This window comes from Convolutriloba macropyga, chromosome 11, assembly GCF_964194025.1.
Source record: "Convolutriloba macropyga chromosome 11, txConMacr16.3, whole genome shotgun sequence".
NCBI lineage: Eukaryota > Metazoa > Xenacoelomorpha > Acoela > Convolutidae > Convolutriloba > Convolutriloba macropyga.
This window is the reverse complement of record NC_134478.1, coordinates 32,422,721-32,446,158: the sequence shown is the minus strand read 5'-3', so window position 1 is coordinate 32,446,158 and position 23,438 is coordinate 32,422,721. Positions and strand designations below refer to the sequence as shown.

Genomic DNA, 23,438 nt, shown 5'->3' with positions numbered 1-23,438 from the left:
TAATGAATAGCAGTAAGAAAATAAACTGAAAAATATATTTATTAATGCTTGGTGATGCAAGTTACAAACTGGGCGTTCTCAACATAAAAGCAAGAACTATTAAACAACGAGTAGGCCTTATATGACTATATCTATAACTAATATGATTTTTCAATTCTAAGCAAAGAAATTTACAGCTAATAAAGAACATTTATGACAAAACACCAAGTCATACATCGAGAAGCGTAGCCTTGCTTTGAGAACTAAAGGGTATTACAAAACTTTCTTTGAGTATTTGAGAAAGATCTGTTCCCAGCTTTCAACTTAACACTTCACTAGAGCTCATTTTGAAATTCAATGAAATGCACAGAAATAACTTCGTCAGCTGAACTAGGAACAGTCGTTCTGGATCTGTTTGCTTTTCTGGGAAAAAATTCTGCAAAATTTTCTATAAAAATTGCAAGATCTCTCCCCCTCCCCCGATGGGATAAAAACCCGGGTAGACCAAAGACCAAACTTACTTACCATGAAACGAACCATATAAGGTCCCTTACTTAACATAAAACTGACCACATATGGTACCTTACTTACTATAAAAAGGACCATATATGGCCCATAAAAGTCATAAATTGTTTTCGTTCTATGATCTTGCTATGATTCCCGGGAATGTGCTATTATGCTTAGTAAGTTTCCATAAAATCCACATATAGCGTTTTATGGTCGGTAAGTTTCTTTTATGGTTGTCAACCAGGGGAAACCATTATAAGTGTCAGTGTCAGATACGCTTTAAATTGTTACTAAGGCCGGTCGCTACAAACTACAGCTAGTTGACACTTAAAACCTTATTACCATTTCTATATACCACTATAAAGGTGTAATATCAGTTTCAGATGGTCGGGTCACGTTCTACCATTAGCTGTGATGAGGGGTGAGAAAGTAAACAGTTCCGTCTATCTTTGTACAAACTATTATATTAAGCTATTTAACCAGAATAAATAGGAATCACTCGAGATATTTTCTGCCTGCAATTCGGGCATAAATGCATCGAGCTAGCACAAGTATCACAAAATGTATGTCCGCACATAAACACCACATTCTTCGGCCTCTCAATGCAAATTTGACACAGCGCCGCATCTTCAAGCTGCTCCAATTTGCTCTTCAGTTCGCTCAGCTCCTCCGATGAGCTCTGCGGACCACCTGTTGAAGTTGAGGGCAGAATTGACGTGACGTCATTGCCCATGAGGTCAATCTTAGCGGTGATTGGCGTTTGACACGAGAAACATTTCTTCATTCTAACTGCGCAGTGATTGCAAACTACATTATGACCGCATGGCTCGAATCTGATGTTAGCTTCCATATCATCGCAAACTTGACAAATTTTTTGAATAGTGATCGATAGCTTACTATACGACTCAACGTCTTGTCTGCACATCAGACACTTTTTCAAACACCCAGCGCAATTCTCACATGAAATTACATGTTCGCACGGTTTGAATTGACAATTGGCGGGGTGCTTATTACACAAACTGCACTTAACTGAAGAGCTTGCACCATCGTTATTTTGCTTCACAAAATTTTCTATGATATTCACCAGATCGGGGTCTGCACACATTTCGATGGCCGAGAGTCCAGATTTGTTTTTACTGGCTTTGTATTTCACACCTTTGCTGATTAAATAACAAGCAAGCAAAGCGTCACGTGAGACCTCAGAATAATCCGGGGTCAGCAAACTTCGGATCTCGGCGAAATCTGCGGTTAGCGTTGATTCGTTATAGCTGGTCAGTTTGTTTACTTTAGCGAGATTTTGGAATAAATAAGCCAAACAATTGTTATGATCCGAGTCAACCTGCTCCAAACTTGTGCCGACTGATACCAACCTGGATACGGTGGCCAAACTAGCACAACAGACGGCCAGCATCAATGCGTTGAACTTCTTGTTTGAAACCAAGTTTGCGTCAGCGCCGTTAGCAAGCAATAGTTGCACAATATTGTCATGATCGTGCAAGACAGCCATATGTAACGGACTGAACTTACTATTTTTGTCAATAACATTAACCAAATCTGGACACAAATCCAAAATCACGGCCGAAACTTCTAGGTTCCCTTTTGCACACGCTTGGTGCAGGTAAGTTACGTCCTTTAGAGTCTTAATTTTGAAATCAACTTCCGGAAGATTTAACAGCCGCAGAGCCATTTCTGTTTTATTCTGCACAATGCAATGAAAAATGGCAGTTTCGCCGTTATTGTCCGCCATATTTACATCGCAACGTTCGTTCAAAAGCATATCGATTTTGACCATTTTGTCGCACAGAGTTGCTAAAATAAGTGGCGTTTTGCCCTGCGTGTTTCGCTTGTTAACATCGACACCATTCGCTTTCAAAATATGCTTCATAATTTCCGGATTTGGGTTCAAAGCCGCCAAGTGTAGAGGAGTGTTGTGTTCAAGGTCCATGGCGTTCACTTCAATTTCATCACAAGATATTAGGAACTTCAGAATGTCCGGGGAATCCAATTGAGCTGCAATATGCAATGGCTGTCTACCATCTGGGAAAACGACAACAGAGAACATCGAATCTTTGCTAATCAACGCTGTAACTTGAGTCAGATCTGCCGATTCCAAAGCTGTCATTAGCTGCTCCATTTCGGGTGGCATTGCGATTTCGTTCACACGATCTCCGAAAGCCCCGTTTGAAACACCTCCCATGTATGAGGACGCAGATACTCTGCCGACAATCGAGGGTTGCAAGCAGTTCACGTGCAATGTGTAGTTCTTGTTCCGAATGTTGACATCGAATGTTCCGTCGGGTTTAACCGCACTCACGTATCCTGACGAGCCAGCAATATGCGCTGCTTCATCTCGGCTTTCGACCTACAAATAAACCATTGAGCACTTAAACATTGTACACTTAAACTTCACTTAAACATTGTAAAGTACAAGCTTTTTTCTCCGCCTAACAACTTCTTTTCGCTCAAAATTTTCAATCTCATATCAAAACGATGGGAGTTTCTTCACTTTCAAGGTTTATCTTTGGCGAGATCTTGGGGGATCTTCGATACAAACAATTCTTGCAGAAATTAGTGATGTTTCCGGTAAAATAGAAATTCAACAAAAAATCTTTAAAATTTAAAGAGTCGACTTTGAAAAGAGCTGCGACTGTTTGGAGACCTGCAGCATTAAAAACCCAATGAAACAATTGAAACTTATAAAAAAACGAGGCAAACATATTTCAAGTTTACTAAGCAATTGCTGCAATGTGTTGAATTCGACTATTGATTTTTAAAATTTCTTTTTGAGTTTGACAAAATGAATTTTTTAACGAAAATTTTGAGGAAAATCTTTTCTCGATTTACCCTCAAACAGTTAGATTATAACAGTGAGATATCTTTTGTTGATATTAATTCCTCGTTCGAGAATGAGGTGCCTCATGTGTGATAAAAAATATTTATCGAAGGAGAACGAAAATACAACACACGAAATTCAGCGATATCAACGATTGGCCAAACAACAGTCGGAAGAGCGGGAAGACTCCAAAATTTCTACAATTACTCTCACGCCTGAGGTATTTAAATACAGATGAAAAAGACGGAAAGGAAGTTAAAACTATTTTCAATGTTCTTACTAATTCCAACAAAGGTCTTGAAAACAAGTAAAAGAATTTGTCTCAGATACGACTTCTTCCTAATAGTTCCTCTACATTAAACAACAATATGAGCAAAATATAGTCAGCTGAGCTCGTCCAATTAAAATGAGGCAATATTTTTGAGAGATTAAAAAAATACTGTAAGAATACAAATTCACGTACAAAACGTCATCAGGAAAAAGGCCAAGTATTAACGACCGAAAAGCTGCGTCGAAGGAAGAGTTAAAAAAACAAACAATAGATGGCAGACTCAATAGCTGCATTTTGACACAAAAAATAACTGCGCAATCTAATTAAAAAAACAGAAGAGCATGAACTACTCAAGATCAGACTTCAACGAACCAACGATAAACAATTGCAGCAGAAAAGTTGAAACAAACAAATTTTTCTTAATGGGTGCAAAAATAGTTAGCCAAGCCGGGATTCCAACCATTGACCTACCGATCCCTTACCAGAAGCACTGCCCTTTCAGCTATCAGGCCCTTATTGTTGCTATGGCGCAAATGATTTTATTTTGGCAGCAAGCTTTACTCCGGAGCAATAGAGATTACTCAGAAATGAAGAACGAAAGCGCGAAAAAGTAACTTGAGAGGTCAAAGAATACTCTAGAAGACAAGCGCAAAAACGGTGAAGCAAAAAATTTGCATAAAAAGACCAACAGTTTTACAATCATTCCCACGAACTTTGTTCGAGAGCAATTAAAAAGCAGTTACCAGAATATTCAAACTCAAATTTGCTTCGAAACTTAAGTCAGATCTTAAAAACAGAAAAAAGCAGCGTTGTACAATTAACATTCAAAAAATCGTGAAATTACCAAAATGTTTGAACAGATCTTACAAAATAAGAAAACTGGAAATGACTCGAAGTAAGACGCAAATAAAACACTATGAAAGGTGCACACTTCAAAAAAGGTTACTAAAAAACTAAAACTAAAATTCAAAAACGAACTATTACCAAACAGAAAACAGCAATTCTTAAAAATCAGTCCGTTAAAGAAGAGACTGAGGCAGAGTTAACTACAATTTGTTCTTTAACATTCAAACGAAGCACGAATTTCTGCGAACTAATACACTATTTAAATTACAATTGAATTAGATCTTGACAATATTTCGCTCCAGTTATGTCTACAATGAAGTCCAGTAGACTTCGTTGCACACAGAAACTATAATGCAGACAGAAATTCGAGAAACAAAAAATAATGCTGGATCAGTCTCATGTGCAAAAAACAATTGCTCAAACGAACAACACTAAAGAACTAGCGCCAAGCAACATAGAAATCAAATTATTCAATAAAACCAAGAACATCGAACCGAGGACCTACACAAAGTTTGTCTCGATTTTCCGAATACTCCGCCAGCGGCAACCTCCACTTTTGACCTACGTATGCTTTTTCACAGACCAGAACATCGCGGTTACCAGAACAAGATAATAAACATCTCGGTTAAATCTGTTGCAATAAAAAGATATGGCAATTGCACAAATAGATTTAGGTTCCACAAAAGCATCTGAGCGATATAATAAGCAGGTAAAAATAAAAATTTAATTAACCATAGAAAACGAATCGGTCCAAAATTTGGCTTGTATTAGAATATTTTTATCGACTATATACCTAGAGATTCCTCCAATCTAAAACTTAGAAACTAAGGTTGCATTCCCTTATCAACATCTAGGTGCTTTTATTAGTTCAGTGGAGAACCTTTCGCCAACAGTGGAAGCTCTTATTGGGATGAAACACTCTGGAAAATGAAGTCAACACGAATTGTCTTCTTGGATTGCAAGATGTAAATATGACAATTCAGAAAATTCATTAAAAAAGCTTGATCAAACGTCACTCAATCTTCTTTCACAGGCAACAAATGTGCGACAACGAGCTCAGTTGCAGTCTCTTCTTGCTCCTAAGGCAGGCGCTTGGTTAGTCACGCCTCATATTTTCGCACTGGGACTGCACCTGGAAGCGGAAAAGTTCCAAAGTTGCGTCAAATATAGACCGGGTATCCCTATATATAATGCTCCCCGAAATTGCCCCTACTGTAAAAATAGGGTCATCGATATTTACGGGGACGATTCTTTAGCATGTGGAGCACGAGATAATACTCATTGTCACGACCGTTTGAGAGATAGTTTTCTCTTCTTGTGTCTCTGCAAGTTTGAGCCCTTCACTTAAAAAGAATTTTGCAGCAACAACCAATCCCGACCGGCAGACGTATTTTTACCCTCCTGAACACAAGGAAAACCAGCAGCGCTTGATGTAACAATGGTGTCATCCCTGCAATCGACAATCATTGCAAATGCGGAGAATACACCCAGTTACGCGTCAACATATGCTGACGACCGCAAACTAGCTGCCCATTACGCTGACTGCCGATAAGCCGGAGTGAGTTTTTTGTCGCTGTCATTAGAAGTTCTTGGTGGTTGGTCTGAAACATCGCAAAGCACAATAAGGAAGGTTCTAGCGTTGCGATCAACCGATTGACTCAATGCATTTCAATCCAATTAATGCGTGGCAACGCAAATATGATAATTACCCGATTCATCTAACTAATGAAAAGAGAAGCTGGTACCTGATTAGTGCAGAGTTTTCTCATTAAATGCATCCTTCTCACACAACTGGAGGGGAGTAAAGGTTTCTTTTGTCACTCATTTAATTACAGACAAAAATGTTGGTATATTAGTAGCAGTATTGGTAAAGGACTCAACTCATGTTAAGGGAAATACACAAAAATTCAAACTAAGACAGACATATTTACAAAAATAGATGCAAAAAACCGTTTAAATCTTCATAAATTGCAAAAACAATTTTAAAAAGAACACAAGTTCTCGAAGTCAAATGAGTCATGTCTTCAAAAAGTATCAATTTTGAAATGAACCGCTTTTCAATCGTGCCAAACTCTATTATGTTTCTTTGCAAAATGAAACTGTCAGCACATTGCGATCGAGAGAGGAAATGATCCGCTTTGAATTTTTTGTTCTTAACTTTAAAGTGTCCAGTTTGATGAGTCCTGGTATCGGATTTTGCAAAACTAAGAGAGATAACGATCAAAAACTCCATTAACAAAATTCCATAGGAGATGACGATCTGATCGCGCCAGCTGCAAACAAATAGCCAAAACATTTAGCCGCTTCATGCTTTAAAGGAATCGCTTCGTGCCCAAAAACAAAAACGCTGAAAAACACGGGTTTCATAAATCTTAAATTGCAGCCGAGTGGAACCAATTAGGCAAGAAAAAACGAAAAACACTTAGGACCTAGCTCCAACACAGAAAATAAACTACTTAAAAAAACCAAGAACTCCAAAAAAAGAATTTACCAAAAATTTGTCTCTAATTCCCAACATTCCTTCATCGCTAACCTCCAATTTTTACCCATGTATAATTTTTCACAGACCAGAACATCACGGTTACCAGAAAAATATACTAGAGATCTGGGCTAAATCTCAGTTGCAATGAAAAATATGCAATTTCACAAACGGAATTACGTTCAACAAAAGGATCTGAGCGATATAATTAGCAAGTAAAAAGGGAAATTTAAAAACCCTAGAAAAGGAATCGGCCGAAAACACCTCACGCTTAAGGAAATCGAAGAAATGTAAAGGACATAGGTTTATGAACAGACTATTTTACCAAAAATGTTTCATCAGCAACTTAGGCCCTCAGCAACCAGTCGCAAAAAGATGGCATTTTCTGTTTTTGACTGAAAACAAAAAACGATGTCATCAAACTAAATGGAGAAACAAAATGAGAGAAAATTGTCAGAAAATTAAGAAAAGCTGAAAAAATTCGTCATTTTTCTCAAACATTTTGAAATTTGAAGTCTATTTTTCAAAAAACAAAAAATAGACACCAACACGTACCAAAAGACTTCAGATGTACCAAGACGCTCGAAACACACTTGCAACTGATCTGCTTACAGACATCAAAAATGTTGGACTATTATAGCAGTAATAGTAGAGGACTCAATTCATGTTTAGGGAAAAGCATTAAGCAATCAAACTATGTCATTTCAAAAAAAAACAAAACCATGGTTCAAGATATGCAAAAATGGCCAAAAAACAAATTCTAAAAAAGAACACAAGTTTTCGACGTTTAATGAGACAAGTCTTCAAAATATATTAATTCCCAAAGTTAACTTCTTTTTAATCATGTCATACTGTATTGTTTCTTTGAGAAAAGAAGTTTGAAGAACGTTGTGATTAATAGAGAAAACGCTCATCCTTTTTGATTGTTTTCTGTGTTTCAGAGTGACCAGTTTTATGAATCCTAGCATTAGATTTCGCAAAACCAAGATCAAGATCATAATCAAGAACCCCATTAATTAAATTACTTAGGACAGAAAGATATGTTCGTGTCAGCTGGAAACAAATAGCTAAAACATTTAGCCAAAAAAGGCTGTAAAAGGAACCGCTTCGTGCCTAAAAGGAATAAAACGCTAAATCACCATAAGAGTTTAAAAATTCTAAAATTGCAGCCTCGTGGAACCAATTAAGCAAGAAAAGACGAACAACACTTAAGACCTAGCTCCAAGCGATAAAGACCTAGCTAGTAGCTCCTCATAGAAATCAAATTAATCAATAAAACCAAGAAGAACAAACGGAGAATCTACACAAAGTTTGCCTCAACTTTCCGAAAACTCTTCCAAAGGTAACCTCCACTTTCGACCCACATATACTTTTTCACAGACAAAAACATCACAGTAACCAGAACAAGATACTCAAGATCTCGGTTAAATCTCAGTTGCAAAAAAAAGATATGGCAATTGCACAAATGAATTTAGGTTCCACAAAAGGATCTGTGCGATATAATTAAAAGGTAAAAACGAAAATTTAATTAACCCTAGAAAACGAGTCAGTCCAAAACTTGGCTTGTATTAAATTATTTTTATCGACAATATAACTGGAGATCCCACCAATCTGATAACTTACAAACTAACGTTGTATTCACTTATCACAATCTTAACAAATACGGCAGAAAACACCTCAAGCTTAAGAATATTAAAGAAATGAAACGGACATGGGTTAATCAACAGCATATCTTACCAAAAATTTGGCATCAGCAACTTCGGCCATCAGCAGCCAGTCAAAGAAACGATGATATTTTCTTTTTTTAACTGAATACAGAAAAATCGACGTCAACAAAATGGAGAAACTACAAAAAGAGCGGAAATTGTCAGAAAACTAAGAAATCCACCAAAACTTGCACCATGAGACATCAGATGTACCAAGACGCGTGAAATATACTAGCCACTCATTTGCTTACAGGCACAAAAAAACTTGGTCTATTGGTAGCAGTAGTAGTAGAGGACTCAATTCATGTTAAGGGAAAAACAAAGCATTCAAACTAAGAAAAGGACAATTAAAAAAATAAATGCAAAAACACAGTTTGAGACATGCAAAATGGCAAAAACAATTTATATAAAAAGAACACAGGTTGTCGACGTTAAATGAGTCAAGTCCTCAAAAACTATCAATTTCCGAAATTAATTTCTTTTCAATCACGCCATACTGTATTGTTTCTTTGTAAAAAGAAGTTTGCAGCAGGTTGCGATTAATGGAGGAAACGCTCATCCCTTTTGAATTTTTGTTCTTCTATATTTAAAAGTCGCGAGTTTGATAAGTCCTAGTATCAGATGTCGCAAAACTAAATTCCATAGGACAAATAGATCTGTGCTTGCTTCATGGAGACAAATAGCCCAAACAATTAGCCGCTTCAAGCTCTAAAGGAGCCACTTCATGCCTATAATGAACAAAATGCTGTAAAACAACATAAGAGCTTAACAATTAAAAAACGCAGCCGAGTGGAATCAATTAGGCAATGAAAAACTCATTTCAAAATGCCTCACGTACGCAAATTCTCTCGCTTAGCAAACTTTTTGTCCTCTCCCTAAAAAATTTAACATGAACAACACAACATTCTCTTTTTTTCCGCTCTTCAATTCTGCAATTTATATTAAATCCCTAATTTCCAGTGCAGCATTTCCTCTTTCAAATACGCGAACAAAATTATTCAAAAAGACGCTACACCAATATCGCTCTTCGAGACGTAAGCAAGAAAACGCCCCAATAAAATTTAAAAATTCAAATATAATGAATTGAAAAGAACAAGTGCAATGCAATACAGCTACGTTCAGCTTACAGCTATAGGGGGGCTGATGGGGGAAACTAGTAGGGGGCAACAGCGGGGGGGGGGGGGTTAGGGGGCTGGTGGGGCAACAGGGGGGTTCTTCAACCTCTAAGAACCACCCTTAACACTATAAGTGTAAGACTCCACAACAGTTTGAGCTGAATCAGAGCTGAAAGGCTCTGAGAGCACTTAATGCTCGCTGGGCGCTACCTGTTTATCCCGTTTTTGAGGACAAAAAGTCACACAAAAAAGACTGACAGGACTAATATAATTGCTACAAATTCGTTCGAGAGCAATTAAACATAACCAACTAATGTCGGACAAATTGCTCTCAAACAACTGGTGGTCAGTTGGTTTCTTAAGTAGCCAGCTGCGGAATAGGGAGGTTAGCTTTGACTTAACGGGGGGATGGATGGCGTCATACGCAATGAATCAACATCATGAATTTATGTCTCATCAATTTCAGTTAATGGCATACGTAGAGACTAGCAGGGCTCTAACAACACTGCTGAGAGACTTAATTTCCTCTGAACTTTACCTGTTTATCCCGAAAAATCAAATGGCCAGACGGAAAAAAAGTTGCTGGTACGCATTAAAAAAAGAACACAGCAGGACTAATATAATTGCTTAATTTCGTTTGAGAACATTTATTGTACACTACCTGTTCGAGTAAATGTGCAACGTTTTTCGTCACCACGACACAATCACCGACTTGGAACAATGGAACTTTGGTCAGAGCGGCTTGGTGGAAAGTCCATTTAACTCCATTGTCATAAATGACTCTAACGTCACCCTTCTCAGTGATACGATGAACACATCCAATCCGATCAATGACGTCATTCATCTTTGGATTCCATCCCCCGTGCCCTTCTTGCATAACTTTGAGCAACTCCAGATCCAAGCTCACTTTTACACGTTCTCCGAGTACGAATGCAACCGGACTGATATTATTAGCCATATTCAACTGCTGAGGTGGTACTGGCATATTGCTTAAGTCCACCACCGGTAAATGATCAGGATAATAGTTTCCACCTTTACTTGATTTCACATACTTCAAGTCAACTTTTCCTTTATGCCCGATGCGGTAGACATTGCTCAGACCATTTGGCCATGTGACGTTAGCTACAGATCTGTAAGTTTCGTCTTCCCAGCCCCTGATCTCTTGAACTTTGCCCTGCTGACCATCACCTCCGTCTTGTTCATTCCAATCCCAATCAGGCCCACGAACCACTTTTGCTCCCGCAAAAATACCTTTAGCTGTTGCTCTGGCAGATCCCAAACGCTGGGGGCACGGAATACCACTGCTTTGCGGATGGTCGAACCGAAAGAATTGATGCTTAACATCATGACAGTCCATAAAATAGCACCTTGAGCATAAGTCAACGAGGCATCTAGTGCAGCGCCATTTGAAGCCTTTGATGTCTCGAGTTTCACAAGCACAGCACAGCGATCCACAGTGCTCCACCCCGACAGGACCATTGTCAAAAATTCGCAAGTCAAAAGCGTGATGATATCCAACTCGATAATTTGTCTTCAAACCATGATCCCAGAAAACTACAACTGTTCGCTCTGGTGACATTTGTCCTGGGCTTCCTACTTCCACGATTGTACCAACGTGACCCTCACCCTCGTCCTACAACCATACAATGTGTAAAAAACTATAAACACTAACTGCCATTTTAGAGTTATCAACTAGACATGGCTTCTCCCATCATAAATCTCAAGTCCCACCTCTGTGTTTGTCTGTCATTTCGAAAACTCAAAGAGGAGACATTTGGACAGCTGGTCCCTTGGGTTTTTATCGCTATATTGCAAGTCCGCCTACTTAGTTCATTTTTCCAGTTAATTTGTGAGACGCGTAGCTCAAAAAGTTGCAGAAATGCAACCCTCAAATGAACTAACCTGATTACTCCACACCCAATCTGGTCCTCTCACTACTCGCAGGCCTACAATCTGTTGAAGAGTTTCCATTGCATGAATCACCTGAAACTCCTAAATCTTCAAAAGAGTAAATTAATAAAAGCACAAGTTCAAGAGTTGTGTTTATAAGCGAAGGTCTTTACGTTTAAATTCTCAACATAATACATAAAGACAGCTTGGGACTCATTCGTTAGTAACACTCAGTACGTACTGGGACCAGAAATAGAATTGTGTGCCAACGATGCATTATATATCATTATATCAACAGTACCTTTACTCGGGGGTAGCAACTAATATACGCCAATCGGATCTTTTCCGTTTGTGCCCCCCCCCCCCCCCCCAGTACGTTATGCTCCCCCCAGTGACAGAGCACGTGTCATTACATAGTAAATCATTATGTAAAAATATTGCACGTGCGTCTGGGGGTTGCAAATAATATGCACCCACTAAGCTAGGAGGCACAAACGGAAGGGATCCCGCCAATCTTTGGGTCAAAACGAAAAAACTACAGGTACGGCAGCAATCTTGAAAGGATTGAAAAAAGTGGTCAATTAAGAGAAAGCCCCTCCCCTAAAAGGGTAGTCGGTCAACTCGGGGGCAGCAAGTCAACTCCTATGTGTATTTATAAATTCTGACAGTAGTCAAAAATTGAAGCATCAGATGCAAAGGATAAAGAAAATAAAGCATCAGAATTATGAACAAGATAGATATGGTAAGTAGCAATTAAAGTATAATATGCAGTGATTTTGAATCAAGATTAGAAAAAATATCAAGCATTTAGCATAACAGCCTCCCTTCCTCTACAATGGTTCCTATTGACGCTTCTACTGCAGGGCGCCTGCGCATGGAGCGCGCGCCACGGAGGCAGAGTATGGAGCTACGTAAAAGAGCGAAACTTAATTTTGTCCTTATGTACGTGATCACGTCCGAATATGAATCTTCTTTCTTATCGCTGATCCTAGAAGCCAATCTCTGTATGGCTTTTGATGCTGATGGACCAGCTCCTCCTGTACACGAGAAGATTAACGGCCAGACGGTGGCTTTCTCGACGTCGATTATCCTTTGTTCGTATTTCAGCTTCTTGATGGACTCGTGATATTTGTAGGAATCCGGTATGGTTCTTGGGCAACTCTTCGCATACGGATTAAACACTTTCACATCAAAGAACGTTCTGCTGAAGCGTGAATCGAAGAAACCATTAGCTTTGATATCTAGTCGAGCGTCGTCATCAATAGTAGTAGTTCTATTTGCGAAGGTTTCCCCTTGCAAAGACTGAAGACAGGGCTCTACTTCGACATCATCGCAGACCTCATTGAGCAGGTTGGCAAAAGAGTCACGGATGTCATTGTGTCTTATGTGCGTATAGCCACCTTTTGGACAATGAAGAGCATGGGCTACATTAAAATTTTCTCCACATGCGCATCTTGATGGCAATTTTACGGGATCCCATCCATATCTAAGGGCAATTCCATCTCTAAACTCTCCCTTGGTTAAATCAAAATGATATCTTCTCAATGGAAGTGCATTTAGCCAGCATGATGCTCCTTTTTCCATAGCCAAATCTAGAGAATATGCCTCTTTATCATTGATGAGATCTTTGATTGCCAACTTTTTCGCTATAGCTTGTTCCTGTTTTTCTTTTCTGATTTTCTGAAGTATTTTCTCCTGATAAAACTCTGCATCTATAGCGTTTTGATTCTGTAACGGCTCACAAACCCGAATAGATCTTTCATATTTGTTTGCCCTGTCTTCAGGAAGAAGAATGTTCAGCCCACCCTCTTTAAGAGGAAGAGAGAAAACCTTCCGGTATCTGTCACTGTAAGAGGGATGATTCAACATTGAAGGTATAAGATTTTTATCAATTATTTTTTCGGCTTCCCTCAGCAGACTGTCCGCGTTTGGAGTAGTCCTAGCAATAAAAGTCAACTTGGGTTGCAATCCGTTCGTAAATGATTTGTACACATTCTGAGGGGACACCTTACTATGTTTAGCGAGTTTCTCAAGCATGTTAGAGTAGTTCACTGACTTTTCTTTCAGAAAATTGTTACAACTTTCATCAGAACCAATAACTGAACCTAGGACTCGATGACCTTCAACAACATCCACATCTAATCCCGAAAAAACTTTGTTCGCCTTCTGAACAAACTCAGGTTTTGTAATAAGAAGACATTTGATCACATTATAACCGAATGCACTGCCATGTTCATAGAGCTTATCTAGCACAAATCGCAGTGATTCAAGACTACCGGCCACATTACCGTCATCTGCGTACCATTTATGAGTCAAATTTTGATCTTCGAGCATGTCGATGAGAGGAAGTATAGCAACTCCGTACATTGCCATGGCTATTGGATCACCTTGTGTTGTTCCTTCTTGAGACTTGATTACTCTTTTATCAATGAAGATGTCTGATGGGGTCTTATACGAGTTTCTGATTGCTGTATAAATTGAGGGACAAAGCTTTCTGATGTTTTTTAGAGCCAGATCTCTATTCAAGCTATTAAACGCGTTCCTGGCATCAATCAGTAGGATACCTTCAGTACGATCTTCAAGAAAGCGCTGCCGCAGTGCATGGATAGCATGTTCGATGCCACTCTTTTGTCCAAGGCACATCTGTACGTTTCCCCCAAGTAATTGGAGATCTCGTTTAACGCACTTTACTATACTCCTGCCTATAATTCCTCTTATGACCTCGCCAATGCAAATTGGTCGAACCCCAGGGCATTTATCTAGTGCAATCGGACGGCAAGCGTTATAAGAATTCAAAAAATTTAATTCTTCGGTGCCAATTCTGATTGCAAGTTTGGACACTGTTTTGCAAAGATCGATTGAGGAGGATTTGTATGATGTCAAAAGTCGTCTCCACTCGCTAGCATCAAGACCAGATGGGCCATGGCTGCCATTTGTTTTAATTGCGGCGCGTTTTATTTCAGAGACATTTATTTTTTCAAAAATAGAGGGATGGAACGGCAAATCCCGATTTTTCAGGTCAGTTACTACGTACCTAAGATCAGCTTTCTGACTGCATGGATGCTTTTCTTGTAGAAGATCGAGTACGGTGCAGTTTTTTCCTTTGATAGTCACTTTATCGGATGTTGATAGCACACCGCCCTTTGCATCGTCTGAAAGACATCGTAAAGCATTCGATATCTTACCGGACTCCATTTGTTTGTCAAAAGCTTTAAATTCATCCACTTCTCGTTTTCTATTTAATTTCCTTAAGCGTTCCTGAAGTGCCTTGGCCTCAACAAAAAGGTCGAGCCTTCTAGATAAGGTTTTTGTTATTGAAGCATCATTTTCAATTTTGGATCTCGCGAGAAGTAAATGCGGCATTATCATTGTGCAAATCATAGCGCATTCAGTCTGAGGCCCATCTTCAAGCGTTCTGGTGAGAATGATGTTCATAACATCTGCAATTTTGAAGCCTACTTTATTTTTGCTAATGGTAAAGAAGATTGGTTTCCAATGAACTATTTCGTTGTATATTTTCCTTAGTGTTTCTACTTGTTCGTCTTTAAAATTTTTCCAAAAGTCGCATGATTCCGGGGGTGTCTCGATTGAGGGTGTTGGATCATGTTCTTGAGGGTCAATTTTTGCAGGTTGACTGCAGTGTTTGCAGATGAAGTTTGGATGGTGATCGTTTTTAGTTGACAGACCACTGCATTTGATATGCATATATGTACCGCAACCGTAGCACCAAACTCCACCTCCTCGGAGGTGAATAAAACACTTAGAGCAATGGGTTTGAGTATCTGACATTGTCAGAGGGAGGCTGTTTACCGAGTGTATAACTATGCATAAAATTCATTGCAAAAGGATATTACACTATGTAGATACAACGTAAACAATTGGTTACCGTAGAAAGAGAAATGAATACCATCTCAACAAGAAGCAGACCTGCTGAAGAAAAAATATGGTGAAACAATCAAAGGAACTGCATAAAAATGAAGAAATCGATGCAGAGCCAAGTTCATGAAATATATTTTCCTGTTAACAAGTTTATTATTTGAAGTGGCAATTATTTTAGGTGAAACGACAATACGCGGTTGGAATTTACAACATATGATATCCAACAGAACTCGGTAGCATTCAATGAAGTGAGAGCATGAGTAGTGATGATCATTGAATCCTGCGACAATGCATACTGATCTCAAATTGAGGGGAGGATACTGGTTAACTACATTGAAGAGGTCGATTAGGTTAGCTCCGCGATATGAGTGGATGGTTGCTCCAACTGCGCTGCCTTCAATATATTTTGTCCTGGATGTGCCAAATACTAAATCTTGTGCATTCCAGGGTAGGATCTGTGCAGCAAATTGTCTCATCAAAACATGAAGCAGTATCGTCTGGTTCACGCATGTACAAATCCAGGAGCACAAACACAGGAGCACACTCATAGACACACAGCATACACACATATATATATATATATTCACATACACTATATAAATATATATGAAGTAAGCATGTGTAGGAGCAGTACAACCTAGTGGTTAGATGTCTTTCCTTCCGGTTTGGCCACAGACCCCAGAGAACACACAAAACCTGGGGATCGTAGACCCGAGACCACCAACAGCACGCAGGACCACTGACAGAGCACAAACACGGCACAGCGAACCAATGAGAGCAAACTTGACAAGCCTGTTTCTAAAATCCCTTAAGGGCGCTCCACCACACACAGGCAACTCACGATCATAGCGTATCTATTTAATAAGTTTATGTCAAAGGATTGAAAAAGCATTGAAAGCCGGTCAAAGGATTGAAAGCCGGTCAAAATAAGTTTATGTCAAAGGATTGAAAAAGCATTGAAAGCCGGTCAAAGGATTGAAAGCCGGTCAGAGGATTGAAAAAGCACAAGCATTCGAGAAAAGACCAGTGTAGAGATTAGGTGGTTGTTTTTAGACCAAATAAAGAAGATTTAAAATGGGGTTAATATTTTGTTTCAGTCGTATTCGCAGCCGTAACTGCCGGTCAATGAATCCTGTCAGAGGGACAGGATAGACGGCTGCGGAATGGCTCCCATTGTAAAGTTCTGATAATGGATGGCTGTGAACTTCCAAAGTTTGTACGTGACGTCCCATCGTTGGGACCTTAACACCCTGTGAGAGACAAGTTTGATGAGGAGCACTTCCTCGCAGAATTTGCCAAACTTGTACGTGAATTACTCAATAATAACACGGAGGATGAGAAGCTTTGTGCAATTAAGGCGTTCGCAAAAGTGAATGGAAAAAAGTACACAAAAACCCGATAGGTAGATAGGTGAAAAAAGTGCATGATTACCTAAAAGTCAAGGATTTGCTGGCGTTGCCATTTGACAAAGATGCAGAGAACTATTTGTCAATTAAAACTTAATTTGATTAACTAAAACGAACGTTTTCGAACATTGCGTTCATCGTCAGGTTTAAAAATTAAATGAAATCATTTACAAAGTATATAAACTTGTCTTTGACTATACTTTCAAGAAATGAGTTAAAATAACATCGAATTTTTGAAATTATTTACAGTTAAAATCACATTAACAACTTTTTATTTACACTTATTACACTAAAATCAATTCATTTTTTATTCCGGATTTTATGAAAATCACGGGTATAATGCTTTCTATTCCTGAAAAAGGATTTTTACTTTCATTCCTGTCAGTTTTTATTTTTTACTTTTTGGGGCTGACAAAAATTTGAATTAAAGTGTAGCAGAATAATTTTTGAATTTCAAAAGTCAAATTTTTGTATTTGAACTAGTACTTCAATGTCAATTCCCTCCCCCCGATACTCATCGCGCGCATTTAATTGCGGTTTCAGCTTCTTGATGTAGATCGCTTCTATCGTCATTAGTTTTTCAACCCCGCGACATGCATCAAGAATTTCCCTTTTTACGTTATGCGTTGTACCACAACATTCAACAAGGAGTTGTCCATCAGGGGAATCCTTTTTCTGATGCTCTGAAATTCTAGTGGTAACATGTCGGCTGGTCTGGCCAACATTGATGGAACTGCATCCACTACATGTAACTTTATATACCACATGGGATTTCAGATTCTTATCAAAAGGTGATTTCAGGGTGGGCAGGCAAGTTCTTAGCTTTCTTGATGTGAAAATCATTTGAGAATCACACATTTTTTTTTAGTCTACTTGCATAATTTTGTGGCACAGAAACCGCAAGCTCCATTTGACAAAAGCTGCGGTTTCTGTGACGAAGAAATCAAGGTACAGATAAAAACTTGGAGACTTGCTAAATTCGAATAAGTTCCAAAAAACCAATGGAGAAAAAGATGAAATTGTGGTCAAAACAGAAAAGCAGTTTAATAACAGCCTGCAACAATTGACGAAGCAGGGGAAAATGGTGACAAAATTTATCAAAGTTTCAGATCAACTGGTTCACAACCAGCAATGCCTTATGGTCTAGCAAAGATAGACCTCTTCATCCTGTTTTTTTTTTTCAATACGTGGTAGCAGTTATGAAAACTTTCTGGTACCGTTTCTCCAGAACCCAACTGGCGCGAACATTGAAACACTCAAGATGTTGGATATCTTTAGAACTCTCTCTTGAGGGAGGATAACGAGCAGATAAAATCTCCTGGCGTACAGAACTTTGTACAGCAACGTGACGGTTTGCGATGTTATAGAATTTGCTCTAAGGGAACTCTAGTCAGGACAAGAAGCTCCAGAGATCCCAAGGTCAGCAATGAAAAGTGTAAACACTAGGGGTAACAAATTGTCCTTTTAAATGTAACGGGATCCGGTATGTATACTCAGATACTATAGATATGAATGCATCACTGCCTTTAATACTAGCTGAAGTTGTGGATGAAAAAGTTTGATGCACTGCAAAACAGAGCTCAGTGAAAAGATCTCTAAATCTGATCAAGTTGGGAGCTTCAAAAACTGCAATCGGAGAGTGACTTTTCAATGAAAAGGAGCAGAATCTGTGTTATCCAACAACTGGTTTCTTGCAAAATGTCAAAAAAATATTAAATCAGGAACACGCTAACAAACAGGATGTTGTACGTATTGCGGCAGTCAAGATAGAGGGGAAGGTCGATAACAAAATTGTTTAAAAGGTTTGTAGATGATTTTATTTGCACATTTCGTCGTGACCCGGACGATTACTTAAATTTCGCAAGTTCATTACACGAAAACTTGCAATTTACCTTAGAGAAAAAGAAAACGAAAGGGAATTTGGTTTTTTCCTGATTTGAAGGTATATACGATCAACAAACAAAGTTACACGTCATTTGTTTCAAAAATCAATTAACACAGGAGTAATAGTGAAAATTGGCAGCTGTGCACCGCATCAGCATTAAACAAATGTGATTCGAAGGAAGGTTCACTGGGTTTTTAATGCAACATCTCTTTGGTTGGCCTTCCATCAGGCGCTTGAAAAAACCAGAAATAATTGACAATAGTTCAGTATCCAGATGAATGGTCTTCAAAAATATAAAACAAGAAGTTATAAAAACTTAAAATTGGCACTAAAGATCAATTAAAAACAAAACGATAAGAGAAAAATGAAACCAGACTGGATCTCATGATAAGCCAACACGTGGTATATGAGATAAAGGGTAATTAGTGCGGATCCAGTTTTGTTGGGCAGACAATCCAGCATGTTACCAATAGGATATCAGAACATTAATAGAGGTTTTCACAGGTGGTTCAACATCTTGTTGAGTGTGATAGCTCCACGAATGACATTGAATGGAAAATACCGGATGCCTTTCGCACAGTAGAGAAACTCATGACCATCAATGTTTTATACGTCAGCAAGTTTTTGCCGAAATTAAACACATGCAACGGTTATTAGGGGCGGGAAATCACGCTAAAATACTACTTCAGTTCATGTTCTTGACTTAGGAAAAAAAATAGGACAAAAAAAATTTGTGCAAGACAAAATAAAAAATGTACAACCCTAAAAAGAGGGATACTTATGGTGAGGGCAAACTCGGAATATTCCTAGAAATACAAAATTAGGAACAAAATCGAGAAATTCGAAAACGGAACAATTTTGAATGAACTTATAACAGTTGTACATTTGAAGCTGTAAATAGGCTAAACCATTTATATAAGGAAAATTTTTGACATATAGTTGTAATGAATGTGGTCTCAGATTATTGTAAAAATCTTTTAACTTCGTCTTTAGACAATTTGTGAAACAATTTAAACCTGATAACAAACGTAACTTTTGAAAACAATTGTTTCAAGTCTCAGAATCAATTTTAATTTGACAAATTATTTTCTTTTACATCCTTAAAAAATTTGTTTGCTAATTTTTATAAATATTGCAGTAATAGAAAATTGTTTATTCCGAGATATTTTTTAAAGAAAACGTCAATTAAGAAAAACCCCTCCACTTTTAATGTAATCGGTTATTTCTGGGCCGCAAGTCAGCTCCTATATACACATATATCTTCCGACAGTTGTAAAAAGTCAAAGCATTGTAAATAGATTAAAATAGCTCTTGTTGGAACGCCTGAAGTGATAAAAAAATAGCAGCATGTTTCAAAAATTGAAAGTCAAAAAATTTCGAAAATTCAAAAATTTGATGCAGACAAGTGAATCAATTTCAAGAACTCAAAAACATTAATCTTTGTAAATTTTTTGATATAATTCTATTTTGCTTGAAAACACTCATAGAGTAAGGTTGATAAAATGAAAATGCTAGCTATATCAAAAAAGTTTGATTTCAAATTTGAAATTAGACTAATTGGCTTTTTCTTTTTATATTTTCATTTTTGAAATGTTGATTTGAGACTATCACCTTTTTCAACTGCGGCTGCAATGGAAACTTTGACAACTGCACCCAAAACTGGCACGCCATAGAGCCATATAAGGAGCTGCAGAACAGCTTGAAGCTATGCGTTGTCCTGATGTGTGTTATCACTTCACAACGTAAATCCGCTTTCTACTCGCTGATCACCGCTGCCAACCTCTGTGTGGCTTTCTGAAACGCAAGCTCTACGCAATGTCAATCACGAATTGACCCAGAATGGCATTCGTGACATCAATCAATCTTTGCTCATACCTCTTTTTTCGATTCTCAAGTCATATTTATGAATCCGATTTGATTGGTTTTCTCAAAAGATCAGGGACACTACTGCTCCTCATCTTTTTAGACAAAATAGCAGTTCATAAAAACAAAAACGAAAAAAAAACAGAGCCTGCACTTAACGTACCTGAGTAATCAAACTCTAATTGTTAGAAAAAGCAGAAAACTTCCTAAACCCAAACAAGAGGCCAGTTAATTTCCTGAGGGCTCCCGTTTCTGACCACTCTTGTTCCTGCTTTTTGGCAACAACCTAATGGATTTCGTCCCGTAAAGAGCAGAAAATGTTAAATTTGTTGATGATTTCACGGTCATTGTACAAAATTCAGGGTCATTGAAGAAAACTGGTAATCGCAAAGCCAAGGCAATGAAAAGCCATCAAATTCAGGATCATTGAAGAAATCTGTGGTAACGGTAAGCAAAAACTGTCAATTACCAAAAAAGCAACCAAATTTCTGAATGTCAATGGGTTTTTGAATTTAACGGTACTTGGTCAAAATCTTTCTGAAACTACAAGACCTAGTCACAGTAGTCCAGCCCAGTCTATTCTGGAAAAACAACTACTGCTTACGATTGACAAAGGCTATAAATTTTCTTTGTAGTTTTTGTTGATATATTTCCATTTTGGTTGAAAAACCTCATGAACTAATGTTGATAAATTGACAATGCAAGTTATCGCAAAAGCGTTTGATTTCAAATTTGAAATTAGACCAATTTGCTTTTGTTTTCCTAAAGTTTCATTTTCGAAAAGTTGATTAGAGACTATAACCTTTTTCTGCTATGACTACAATGGACATTTCAACAACGGGAAGCAAAATGGGCACGTCATAAAGCCATATATGAAGCTACAGAACAGCTTGAAGCTATGTTTTGTCCTGATATGTGTTATTACGTCACAACGTAAGTCCGCTGTCTACTCGCTGATCACCGTTGCCAATCTCTGTACGGCTTTCTGAAAGGCAAGCTCCACCCAATGACAATCAAATGACAGATACTGGCCTTCGTGACGTCAATCAATATTTGCCCATGGTTATTTTTTTGATATTACATGTATGAATCCGGTATGTTTGGTTTCCGCAAAAAGATCAGCGACACCCCAGTTGCTCGTTTTTTTAGACAAATGAGCAGTTCATAACAACGAAAACAAAATATACAGAGCCTGCATTCTTTGTACTTGAGTAATCGAACGTTAATTGTTGGAAAAACGGAAAGGTGTCTAAACCCAACAGGAGGCCAGTTAATTCTCTGAAGGCTCTATTTTCAGACAGCTGTTGTTTCTGCTTTTTATCTATAACTTAACGGATTTCGTCCCGCAAAGAGCAGAATATTTTAAATTTGTTGATGAATTCAGAGTCCTTGTACAAAATCAGGAAATCTGAATGAGGAAGAAGAAAACTGGTTAACGGTAAAGCGAAAGCAATCAAATACGAAAAAATCTCAACTCCTGAATGTCAATGTGTTTTTGAATGATACGGTATTTCGTTGAAATCTTTATAAAACTAGAAGTCAACAAGATCCAAGCATAATAGTCTAGCCCAGTTTATCCTGGGAAAAAGAACTACTGCTTATCGACTAAGGCTATATATTCTACTTTGGGAATGAAGCGAAACATCTCGAAAGGCGGTAATTTGGCAATACGTCTTAATGAATACATCTATAATGTTGTCCCCATAGCATAAAACGCTTCGCAAAGCATTGCTATTGGAAAAAACTGGCCCGCAAAAACTTGAACGTGTTCAACAAATTGCAAAAATGATACTCGAGTCATCGAAACCATCGAAACTGCATGATATTATTCAGACAACTGGAGGACCAGCCCATTCTGCTATCCTTTTGGGATTATTGTCCCATTAACAGAGAAATCTACTTTGCAACCTTGTGAAAACTGAAAACACTTTCTTCAGGCGAACGAACATATTTCAACCTGGTGTCCAAATTTCACAGAAAATTCAACTTTGTAATGATTAAATCAACTCGGATGAACATGTATTATCATAGCCTTGAATTCAGCGGGGCTAAGAAACTTAAACTGGGCCAACAATTTGTGTGGAAAAATTCAAGCTTTTTCCAACTACTTCTCTACGACTACTACTACTACTACTACTACTACTACTACTACTACTACTACTACTACTACTACTACTACTACTACTACTACTACTACTACTACTACTACTACTACTACTACTACTACTACTACTACTACTACTACTACTACTACTACTACTACTACTACTACTACTACTACTACTACTACTACTACTACTACTACTACTACTACTACTACTACTACTACTACTACTACTACTACTACTACTACTACTACTACTACTACTACTACTACTACTACTACTACTACTACTACTACTACTACTACTACTACTACTACTACTACTACTACTGTTTCAACACTTTAATTCCAAATATGAAATAAAGGCACGGTTGGCAACAAATACAAACAAAACAAGAAGAGTTATTTGTTTGGTTATTCTGTGAAGTGCTGTACGACGAAATTGTTGAAGGCATTCTTTGACCCGGTTGCTGCTTTCTCCTGCAATCTGGTGAACGATACTTTGTTTCGTACACAGTCTCCTTCGATTTGACTCATCCACGTTTTCCGTTGCCCCCCAGGAGCGCGTCTAGCATGGACGTATTGATCGGGCGGGTCCCAATCGAAGGCACTGCGGGCTAATCTTCCTGGTTCCATTCTCTGGATGTGTCCGTACCATTTTATCCGTTTGAGCAT

At 38.2% G+C, this 23,438-nt stretch overlaps 1 protein-coding gene across 3 annotated transcripts; it reads right to left on the bottom strand.

The window, feature by feature from the left end:
* Positions 1-842: 842 nt before the first annotated feature.
* On the bottom strand, positions 843-21,705 carry LOC142349831 (E3 ubiquitin-protein ligase MIB2-like). Of its 3 annotated transcripts, XM_075401634.1 has the most exons (5): positions 21,462-21,705; positions 20,408-20,590; positions 11,639-11,719; positions 10,398-11,369; positions 843-2,848 (listed from the first exon to the last, which is right to left on the bottom strand). In XM_075401634.1, the coding sequence occupies exons 2-5, from the start codon at positions 20,465-20,467 to the stop codon at positions 962-964; spliced, it is 3,000 nt and encodes a 999-aa protein (XP_075257749.1). In that variant the 5' UTR covers positions 20,468-20,590; positions 21,462-21,705; the 3' UTR covers positions 843-961. The 3 variants fall into 3 exon arrangements, with proteins under 3 accessions (XP_075257749.1, XP_075257748.1, XP_075257750.1); XM_075401633.1 differs by lacking the exon at positions 21,462-21,705 and having other exon boundaries at positions 20,408-21,120; XM_075401635.1 differs by lacking the exons at positions 20,408-20,590; positions 21,462-21,705 and adding an exon at positions 16,362-16,376 and having other exon boundaries at positions 844-2,848; positions 11,639-11,721.
* Positions 21,706-23,438: the final 1,733 nt, after the last annotated feature.

Excerpts from the sequence above, each read along its gene's own strand:
- LOC142349831 (XM_075401634.1), bottom strand. The coding sequence starts at position 20,467 with ATGGCGTGCCAGTTTTGGGTGCAGTTGTCAAAGTTTCCATTGCAGCCG. Across the intron at positions 11,370-11,638 it reads ATTGGGTGTGGAGTAATCAG|GACGAGGGTGAGGGTCACGT; the intron begins GTTAGTTCATTT and ends GTATGGTTGTAG. Across the intron at positions 2,849-10,397 it reads TTGCACATTTACTCGAACAG|GTCGAAAGCCGAGATGAAGC; the intron begins GTAGTGTACAAT and ends GTTTATTTGTAG.